General features: G+C 33.0%; 1 protein-coding gene across 1 annotated transcript; it reads left to right on the top strand.

Annotated features, from left to right (window-relative positions):
* Nucleotides 1-1,495: 1,495 nt before the first annotated feature.
* Nucleotides 1,496-10,435, top strand: LOC142352942 (chymotrypsin B-like). The gene is made up of 5 exons (XM_075405099.1): nucleotides 1,496-1,763; nucleotides 5,963-6,047; nucleotides 9,232-9,266; nucleotides 9,520-9,746; nucleotides 10,184-10,435. Exons 1-5 carry the CDS (start codon nucleotides 1,496-1,498, stop codon nucleotides 10,430-10,432), a joined length of 864 nt encoding a protein of 287 aa, XP_075261214.1. The 3' UTR covers nucleotides 10,433-10,435.
* The last annotated feature ends 1,015 nt before the right edge of the window (nucleotides 10,436-11,450 follow it).

Here is an 11,450-nt window from a genome sequence, read left to right on the forward strand (position 1 = left end):
TATAAGGAATTCCTTTAACATCTGTCATTTCATTTTGCTTTATGTAACAGTTCGAAGCACGTTTTTCAGAGTTGAGTAATCTGTTGTTTCTATGAAATTCTGCTGATCCTACTAACTCCATCTGGCGGACAAACGGGTCCTCTCAGTAAAATTGTTACTAAAGAATTATCTTGCTTATCTCTTTTGAGTGAACGAGCTGTTTTAACGAGTATCACTTTCAGTCATCATCAACAATTTATAACAATTTTCCAATTGCTATCCAATATTTTAAACATTTTACAATATACTTTCCCTTTTTTCATACCAGCTATCAGTTTTTACCCAATTTTTGAAAATTAACCGTTTTGTCAAAAAAAAATTACCAAATTTTGACCAATTTTCTTCCACTTTATCCAAAATTAACCAAACTTATTTAAAAGTTACATAATTTTTAACCAGTTTCGACAAAATTTAATAAAAATCGTAAAAAGAATTGTAAGTAAATTGATCCAAATGTCAATGAGAGCCTACCAAAATTATCAATTTTAACAAACGTTTTCTAATTATTGATAAAAAAATATCTGATAATTTCTCAGAGTTTTTTTTCAGTTTACAAGATCTTCACAAGATCAAGATTTTTAATATTATAATTATACCGGCAAAACATTGAAGGTGATCTTATTCGCTGGGATAATTAAGTCAAAACAATGCCATGATTTTGTTGGCTCCAAATGAGCTGTCAAATTGTAACGAGTGAGTGCACGTGATCAGTGTCTTAATCCATAGAGTTATTAGATGTCACAAACAATTTGTTTAGTTTCATAACTTTGTTTTCATTGTGACACTTTACGTATTAAAAGGTCGATCACGTAAGGATTTAATGCTCTTTAAAATGAAACAAGGAAATTAATTTGCCACAGAACACTACAGAAAACAATGAGTCGATTTGTTAGGAACATTAATACTTTTTATCACGTTAACTCATTTCCCTGACTAAAAATCATTTTTGTTGGTACGACTTAAATAGTTACGTCCGTTTACCCACAATCTCTTTACTGCACTTAATGGCAATACTAAGATACGTTCTTTCCCCCACCCCCCCCCCCCCCCCTCCCCCATTCTCGCTCATTATACTGCTGCTAAGATTTGTATGACATCATATATAATCCTAGTATGATTACAAGGAAATGGCGACCGGGTGTATTTGTATTCAAGTATTCTAGCTCAATACAAAAACTGAAATCTAGCTTAAAAGTCTAAATCATATGCAAACCAGATCATAAAATGATAAATAAGTGCAGCAATCTGTTTTTTTGTCAGAACCATTTTTACTAGACCTCCAAAAACACTTGTTCCACCAAAATTTGTTCCTGCGTAACTCTGTAATATTTCCTGCAATAATATTACATATCTCAAAAAAGTGCTTATTGATTAACCTCACTAAAACGTGAAATAAAAACATGAATTTTAGTTTTAGTCGCTGTGATTCGATATATACGCAATTTCAATGAGAAAAATGTACCATTTTTCTTATACCTTCTGGTCAATTTTACTTGTGACTATTTATTTCACACGGAGAGCTTTGTCAAAAAATTGTACGAATTGCTCAAAAGAACAACGCCGAATAGTCAACGGAGAAAAGAGCATTATCTGGCCATTTTTTGTTGGACTTGCCATTGATCACCCGGACCAGATAGCCTTCTGTGGTGCCACTTTGATCGATGAAAGATTCATAATTACAGCTGCCCACTGTTTGTATGAATTCATTGCGAAACCCAGGACAGGTAATAGTTTTGTAATAGTAACGTAACTCTGCTTGAAGTCACTGAGAACTTCTGGCGTTTCTCGAGAACCGAGAAGGGAATCGAGATACTACGTCAGAATTTTGAGGTGCCTTTTGCAGTCACGTAACCATGCCTAAAACACGAAACGCGCACGTTTCAAAATGACGAAAGTCAACGGAAGTCAATTTGAGGCTAAGTAACGACTTCTGGCATTTTGATTTCTGGCACTGCAGACTTTCAACATTTTAAAAGGTGCATAAGGGTGTTTCACGAAATCGGGTTCAAAAACTAAAGTAGAATTATAAATGCAGAAGAATGACAATTATACATGTGCAGTTTTTTGTCCCAGTTCAAAAATCTATTGGTTACTAAAATTGATGTTTTTTTCTACTGCTTAAACTTTGCTTGTTTTCACCCGTATCTTTAACCCCTTGCAAAATTTTGTTGCTACAGCTCAGCGAAAGTTTGAACTCAATCACCTTTTTGCGCTCTTTCTATCAATTCCTAGTTAAAGTTATCTAACTGCCTATATTGTTTAATTTTAAAAGAATTATATAGTCGCAAAATATACGCTGTTTGCAATTTTGGGCTTTTTTTGGGGGGGATGACATTTGTGGACAACAGTGACAATAGCTCGTTACTTTTTTTGTGTGCTCTTTTTGTGAAAGTTTTACTTCACCTTGTAAAATATTTACTTTGACTATGACCCAAGTGAACCAAGAACTGTGAACCAATCCTTCATTTTGTTACCTATTTAGTCCGATAGAGTAACAAAAACCCTCAGATAAAGAAATTAATTTGCACGCATAAGTTATGCTCCAAAACTATTTAATTGTCCTAAAAAAGTATGTTAGATTCCTTATTTTTCTCACTTACGGTTTTTTTTCCTACCCACTTTAGTGGGAGAGGAACTATATGATCAGCTGGAATTTTTTTCAGTCAAATTAGGCCGATCGATATATTCATCGTAGAGTGCTGTCATTAGAAAACCCGTCCAATGTGGAAAATATAGTTAAAATGTTGCTTTCAATTTTGTTTTTTTTAAGGAGTAATTGAGGTTTATATTTTGACATTTAAAAGATTTTCCGCTGTTTTTGTTCAATTTTTTTATGTTCTAATAAATATGATTCTCTTCAAATATGATTCTCTATTTGTTCATTTTCGTGCTAAGTGCAGGTCTAAAAACTTTCACTCAACATTCGGAAAATCCAAAGAGGGCTGGCTAGATAACTTCCGCTTCCTTTGATAATGTTCTGGAATTAAAGTTTTGCGTTTTTCTTCTTGTTTAATTCAATAGTTATACTAAAATTCGTCAAATTTTTCTGATTGATCAAAATTTTGTCGAAGCAAATATTTGACTGACATAAAGAACCATTACGTATTTTCAGAGACAAGCAGCAACATCAAGTTCAGTTTTGGTCTTATCGTGGATTTTTACAATCCGCAAAATACTTGTTTTGAATTTGTGTTCCTTTTTGCTAAAAATATTTGATCAGACCAATTATAGACCCAAATCGAGATCCAATAATTGACAGACGCCCTTTACATGCAAATGAGGCCCAACGAGCATATAATTCTTTTCCAATGAAAATACGCGTTTTCATAAATGTTTCTGATTTTTTGCCAATTTGTGATGCATTTTGTTGTCTTGTCACTTCATCCTTTTAACGAACGGTTACATATGACCTCAATTGTATTGAAGTAGTTGCGATTGAACATATCTTATATTTTTGGAGAACAGGTTAGCGTTTTTAACGACTCCGACACCGTTTTCTCGCCGACTAACAACTATTATTTTTTGACTCTATTTGTTTTTCATCTTGTAGTTGAGTTGTATGGGTAGTTTGGACGACGAAAAGAAGCCAATAGATGATTTTATTCGATAATTTGAATCAATAGTTAATAATACTTTCATTACTTAATTTCAAATCAAATATAGCTTTTTATTTTCAACAGTGCCCTATTTGTTCTTTTTTGTCTGAATATGGATGGTTCCTTATTTTTTCTAGTGAAATACAACTTAACTTCGAATTTTACTGTTCTTAGATGCCATTTTCACTTTTTATAATTGATTAATAATTAATTTTTTATTTAGACATTCTGTTTTAGACATTCTGACATAATTTATGTTTGTTGTTTTTCTCTGTTGTTGTGCTCTTCTTATTTTCAATAATAGCAAGTCTCAGCGACCTCTATTGAGGCCACAAAACTCTGTTCGTATAGTGGATTGAGTTTAAAGCGAATTTTTTTCCTATACAGTCTTCTGAACAATGTGTAAATTTTTGAAAGTTTCATTTATTCCTCAATTGATGGACATTTATGAGCGGGATGTGAAAAATATGTGAAAAATAACAATACCGGGTCTTCTTGTTCTTATTATCTTCAATCAGTAAGGATGGTGATTGCTAGGCAATTATCTATCAATTCGGTTTTCTTTGTTGTCTCTCTAATTATAATTTTGTGCGTATTAGAAGCAATTTATATTGACAGTAGTCCATGTCAACACACCAGTTTACAATTTTTATCATAAGATATTGGTCATGACAATTTACTTGCCGAAAGTATAGGTTTAAGCGTGTTTCAGTCTAATAACAAATTTTACAAAATTACAGGGTTTTGCAAGTTTTTACATGACAGCCGTGAGGTCATGATTTTCGATTGCCTTGCTGAAGGAACCACAATAATCGATTAAATCACATTTTTGAAATACATTCAATTCCTCAATCATACTTTTATCTATTCCTATCAATTTTAAAAATTAGGTCTTGCAAAATTTCTTAACAAGCGAAATATACATTTTGCAGGATAAGCATTGAATTCAATGTTTTACAAGAGATGAGATTTTTCAAAAATTTCATCTAGATTTTAAAATAAGGAGAGTTTTTTAAAAAATTCATTAACGATCGATCTTATAAGAAAACAGGCCTGTAAGTTTGAATAAGGGACGCTGTTTGGTTATTGTTATTGCGCAAATCACTATTAATTCAATGCAGTTTTAGATGTTGAAATTATTTGTTTTCAAAGACACAAATGTATTGTTTAGATTTGCCCTTGTTCTTGCTCATTATCAACTTGGTACCGAGTCTGATTAAAAACTAGTCCCATTATTTTTTCGAGCAAGGTTTTTATTTTTAAAAAAAATTTTTTTAGTTTAGGTTTTTTTACTCTTTTTTGACTCTGATAATCAGCATTTCTTTTAAAAATGGACATTGAGTTTTGGATGTAAATAATATTTGTTGTTATAATTTGATTTTGTCTTGCCTCGTAGTCTTAATAATCATAAGCCTCTAATGTGGTATTTTTTTAAATTTTTTAAGTGACTTGAGTTGGAAGCAATTTTTTAAATTCATATATCATTATTTTGTACCATAATTGAATTTTGAAAGGTTTATCTCTTCTTGATTTGGAGGACAATTGTCACGAGTCAAAATTGTGAACGAGTAGGGTGGGAACCTTATGTGCAAAAGCACATTGACCAGCGTCCTTCTCCTTTTTACCCTCAAACCGCAATGAAGTTGATCTTTGTTTCATTATATATTAGTTTGGTTTTCTTTGATGTCCCTCTAATTGACTATATGTTAAAACGGGTAAATTATAATTTTGAGCGTATTCGAACCATTTTTTGCTGAGAGTCGTCCTTATCCGCACATCTGTTCTCAATTTTTATTACAAAATATTGGTTGTGACAATTGACTTGATTTATGTTATTTTTTTACTTTGTTTGAGTCTTGTAGCAAAATTTATAAAATTACAGGCTTTGTTTGCAATTTTATATAAAAGAGTTTTAGAAAACATATTTTACTAGTACAATAACATTACAACAAACAAGCAAAATTGGATGAAACTGGCATGCTCGCCGTGGCCTTCCTGAAAGAACCACAATATTCGATAAATTCACATTTTTGAATTAAAACAAATCCTTCAACCATATTGTTATCTATTTAAAATTAGATCTCGGAAAAAATTTTACGAACGCTGTATTGAGTTTGCCGGATAAACGTTTAAATGCAATGTCTTTCAAGAGATTGGTTTTGTTAAAAGTGCTAACTAGATCTCAAACGAAGGAGCGTTTTTCGAAAGATTCATGGTCGATTGATCTTTATAGTGAACAAGCCTCTAATTTTGAATAAGGACGCTGTTTGGACTCTTGTCACTGCAATAAAAAGAATTAATTTAAGGCAACTCTAGATTTTTTTTAGATTGGCCGGTTGCTCTTTTGGGTGACTTCAGTGTCACAAGCCGGAAAACAGTGATCTCATTGGCTGCCTTTGAATGTCATCACAGGTTAGAAACCAGTTTCAGATATATCAACACCAATAACGATTGTCGAACCACGCCTCTAATTTTTTTGATTTCAAAATCAAAACTTCTGGTTTAAGCATCCAATTTTCATAAAGTGCTCATTGAGAGGACCTGACTAGTTCAGTTCAATTTTGAAATTAGGGTTGTTTTCCAGATCTATCACAGCGGCATATCAGGTTTCAACTTGTTGAAATGCAAGTTAAAGCACCCTACCATATCACCTGAATAATTCCTGCCAACATTTAACCTCATTAGTATATGATCTTGGTTAATAAAATTTCTTGGGGTAGCTTTGTATAATCTCTACAAGATGAAGTCAGCCCGTACTGAGCCTCCAGTGTAGATCAGAGCTGGATCAGAGTTCCTCCAGAGTAAGAGGTCAGACATCGCTGGGCTTAGGTTAGGCAGAGTTCTTCCCAAAAAGAGTCTTCCCTGGGCCTAGTCTTCACAGAGTTCAGCAATGGAGTTTGGCGCAGAATTTAGCACGGCATGTTTATTCTGAAGTTGCTCTTGACAGGTGCACCGGATCAATCTACAGCATGTCAAGAATTTTTTTGCGCAACTTGTAGGGATCTCGTTAAATCTTGGCATTGAAAATATTTAAAAAATTAAATTGGTAGAGAAATCTCTTCTTTTGCCTAAACCTGGAATTATTAAGAGACCGTCCTTGACCGATTTACTTCATGGAAAAACGGTCCTCGACAGATTTTAAGTATGACAGAAATTGTCTAGACTTTGCGTGATGTCTTTGACTTTGGCTGCAACTAAAATAACCATCCAGGGCTTTGGTTAGACAAAAAAATGAGTCCTAAAATTTGGCTGAATAATAAAACGTCTGGATTTTGGCCGCTGAACAATCAAACGTGTTCTGGAATTTGGTTGGACAATAAAACTTGTTCTAGAATTCGGCTGGAGAAAATGAAGTTGTCCTGGAACAATAAATTGTTTACGTGCCATTTTATTGGTAAATATTGCATATAATTGACTTGCTTTATGTATTTTTTTGTTTGAGTCTTGTAACGAAATTTATTAAATTACAGGCAGAAATTTGAATCGTTTTTCAATGATGATAATTTTTATATTCAAATAGGAAAAAGGAATAACGCCCTATTTTTATCATGGCTAATGGGAAGAATACCACTAAAATTAAACGACCCAGTTCCATTCATTCAATTATTGTGGCAATATAGTTCAGCTACGATAACTACTATAACTGCGATAACTGCGATAGAAAAAATTCTTAAGCATTTTGGCATTATTCCAACTCGTTTTTTTATTATCCAATATCGTCTAACAATTTCTTTTGAATCTCCGAACAAACACAGAGCTAAACTCAATGCGTAAATGAAAGACAACAATTAAACATAACGGATTGAAATTCTAAAAAATTATTTGTCATATCAGTTAATCAAGCTTTCCCAGTTAACGTGCTGCACTGCATCATATTTTCTTGTTTTGGACTTCAAGAAAACCTGCATACATATATTGTTTGAATTATGTAAAAGAAGATCCAAGAATCACAATTCGGACTGTAAATGACCAAAATCCGCTCAAATTTATAACAATAATCCCGACATTTTTTGAACAATAAAGATTTTTTTGGATCTTTCGTAGATGATATTGGTACAAAACTTCAAAAATTTTGGTCTCCAAATATTAAATAATGATTAGACCATTGAGTTTTTGTATAAAAATCCAGTAAATGGCATCTGGGTTGTGATATATATCAAAAAATTAAAGGAAACCGTAGGAAAAGACTCTTTAAACTGAGCAAAAAATTCCGTGCGCTTACCGGAAAGAACATTTGAGGTAAGCAATTCCAAAAAAATGCTCTGCAAATAGCATTTGTATAATTTCATAAACTTAATTGAGTTTGCAGAGCAAACAATTAATTATGTTGTCAAATAAAAAGGCAATACCGAAGCTATTTTGAAATAATCAAATTAGTTTTTGTTGCTACAAATTTGGCCGCGATTGTTTTTGCTAAACATGATGCACAAAAAATCACAGTCCTTCATTCCTCATTATAGTTTGCTGATGCAGCATGTTGATTGGTTTTCGATATCCGTCAACGCAACTGTTCACTAAAAGTTTTGTTTTGTGGTAGAGAGCACGCTACTCTTCAATAATGTTTGAAAAATTATTTATATCAGAATTTCAAAAAGGAAACAAAAACAACTTTACAAGTTTCAACGACTTTTGGCAATTATTTTAATACAGAAATTAGAAACTAAGAAACTAAGAAATCTGAAACAATGCATATAAAAACAATAATGAGGATTTGTGAGTTATTAATGCTCAATTGGTTGTCCGATCTTTCTTTCTCCTTGTTGACAATGCCCATCTGTAATTTCAGCTGTTCTGTCATTTTTTAGTTGTTATTTTCTTCAACTTACAAGCTTTTCGTTTAAAAAAATGCCGAATATTTTAGTTTTGTTAGTATTTCGCTATGTTAGTTTCGTTTTTCTGGTGGCTTTTTCGCTTAGTCGCAAAAACAATAATATATTACCATTGACCTTCTAGTGCGGCGCAATTTCAGACAATTTACTGGCTCCAGTCATTTTAAAATTTTAGGATTCATTCACTGAGATACCAATTGTTTTTGAAATGTTTATGTTCCTTTATTGTTCTACTAGAAACTAGAAATAATGAACGCACATCATGACACTGATAAAGTTTTATAATAAGCTGTGGATAAGGGTTTGGGCCTGTAGTTATGAGGTTATGTTAGTTTGGCGCCCCAGGTTTTGAAAATTTACCAAATTCGACGACTTTTTTCAGTTTTTGCTTCTTTTTGCTTTTTCGGTCACTGATTGCCTCAAGATTGTTGTATTATGAACTCATTTTAAATAAGCTGAGAGTCATTATTTTTAAAAGTTGTTATTTCTAAGGAGTCTTAAAAAACCAAATCTGGAAAGCGAATTTTTCAAATTATTTTTGGATTTTATTGTTCATTTTGCGCACATAGGGTCATGGGCTTTATTGACTGTCTTTTATTTGTGTTGCTGTAAAAATATTACTGGTCGGGTAATTTACGACTTGTCCTGCTATGTTTTTTTGCTGAAGAGTACGATGTGTCGGATGGAAATTTCTCTGCACATTCTAATCTCATTAAGTTAGAGATTATGTTGTTACTGCTGTTTTTCTCAATTATTTTATGTTTCAGGTATAGACACAGGGCGATAAATCGGAACCCTACCGGTCTGTTTACCAATTCTACCTCCAGCAGGTTTTTTCAATTTTTCAGAAATTGTTAGATGAATAAATGATAAATTATTTTTTATTGTATGAACTCTTATTAAAATTTGCATTCAATAGAAAATTGTACACACTAAAAAGCTAAAAGTTTACAAATTCAGGACTATAAACTTGATTTGCTGATTTTTGTTGATATAAACAGTACTGAAAAAACCTTTTACTAAGCGTCTGACTAACCACCTAATTTTTGAGGCAGAGGTACGAGACATTGCAGTTGCTAAACTCCAAGAACCCTGGCCGCATGCCAACTCGGTCATTGAAATGTGCCAGTCTGCAAATTTAAGCCCAGACAACCAATACACAATAATTGGAATGGGAATTACAAAGGCGAATAATTATGGAAGCTTTGCGGATGTTTTACAAGAAGGATACCAAATTGAAGAGACAGCTGAGAGCGACTGTGGAGATTATAAAAAAATTACGGTAGAGAAAAACTGATTGCATGTTAAGTTATTCTGCTTGTCTGAAAATTTATTAGTGTTATTTGTCTTCAATATAAAAAAAGAGAGAGAATAACAATTTATTGCCTCGGTATCGATGGCAAAATAATTTGATTTTGTCTGGAACTTATTTTTTCTCGATAATTAGGAATTTCCGCATTTTTAGCTGCTTTTGTTCACAAGTATAAATTTAGGGAAAACTTGAACTGATCGGTTGGTAATTAAACTTACAACAGTAGGAATGCTATTTCGAGAGAGAAAAGACTGTACTGAAATAGGCTTGCACGTATACCCCCACAGATTTGTTTATCCAGTTTTTTTATTAAGTTAAATTCCTATTTTAATCCAGAAGTGTTTTTCCTCATACAGAATGAGGTCACAACTTTGCGAATAATTTAACAAGATTGGAATTTTTCTTAGACGTTCATGACCGAAGTAATCTGTCTGAAAAGTTTGGACAATGAGCAATGCAGCCCCGGAACATTTGATAGTGGATCGCCAGCTTTCATAGAAGAGACAACTGTATCTGGATTGAGAAAAGCCAGATGCGTTTACGGAGTACACACAAATGGCCCTCAAAGGTGTGATGGAAGTGGTGCCTTCTACATGCGGGTTTCTAGATTCAAAGATTGGGTTCAGGAAAAAATGGAGCAGATGAGGAATATGTGACACCCCAGGCCTAGGCCTCGACTTATGAAAAGAATTTAAAAGTGTGGAGCTTAAGTCCAGCCCAAATTTTGGGTTGAGCCAAAGTCTTTTGTAAAATATTGGCACCAGCTAAAGTTTTTTTGCAAAAATCTAAGTCGAGCTAAAGTCCAGATTGTCTTAAAGTCCAGCTAAAATCTTTTCATAGCTCAAATGAGTCGAGCATGGTCTTTTCATAGTTCATTTTGGTCGAGCATTGTCTTTTCATAAGTCTGTACCTAGACCTGGGACGCTTCGTGTTCACAAAACAAGTTATACCACTAGATTCCATATGACTAATAGTAAGGTATTTGGGTAAATACTGGGAGTTTGATGACGTTTTATAAGATTTTAAAAACTAATCCCCTAATTCACCTAATTCTATTTCCTGGTTTTTGAAAACAAAAATTAGGTCATTTATAGATCCGGGCCAGAGCTTATATTCACAAAAATCGACCTCAAATCTTAAGCGTTTTCGTGTTAAAAATCTCTCCTTGATAACGGGGCTCATGTTGTTTTTTCCCTTTGCATTGATAAAAGTGTAGGCGTGTACCTTTACCGAATTAAACTTATTTTCAAGGAAAGTCACTTTTATTTGCATAACAATAAAACGGGTTAGGTGTTAGTAAAATCTTAAGTGTGACGTATAACAACAAACGTTATTATACGCATGACGTATAATAACAAACGTTGAAAACACAGCTTAGAAAATGAGTAAATATACTCAATTATTCGGTACAATGAAAAAAGCATTGCATTGAACTTTCACATGTTGACAGAGTTATTTCGACAGAAGTTCAACTTAACAAAAAATATACCGTTTTCGTAAACATTTTTTATCATCGCCTGAAAAGATAGCTTTTTATTTTGTTGGGACATTTCACAGACCTGGGTTTGAATTGAAGCAAAATCTTTACATTCATGTTCGTTTTTTATGTTTCTTTCAATGCTTTTGTACTAAAGCGAAAATAGGGGTTTTTCTGTAGACGAACTAAGACTCCTA

The sequence above is a fragment of the Convolutriloba macropyga genome, chromosome 14 (genome assembly GCF_964194025.1).
Source record: "Convolutriloba macropyga chromosome 14, txConMacr16.3, whole genome shotgun sequence".
In the NCBI taxonomy this organism is placed as follows: Eukaryota; Metazoa; Xenacoelomorpha; order Acoela; family Convolutidae; genus Convolutriloba; species Convolutriloba macropyga.

Excerpts from the sequence above, each read along its gene's own strand:
- LOC142352942 (XM_075405099.1), top strand. The coding sequence starts at position 1,496 with ATGTACCATTTTTCTTATACCTTCTGGTCAATTTTACTTGTGACTATT. Across the intron at positions 9,267-9,519 it reads GATAAATCGGAACCCTACCG|AGGTACGAGACATTGCAGTT; the intron begins GTCTGTTTACCA and ends TTTTTGAGGCAG. Across the intron at positions 9,747-10,183 it reads GAGATTATAAAAAAATTACG|ACGTTCATGACCGAAGTAAT; the intron begins GTAGAGAAAAAC and ends AATTTTTCTTAG.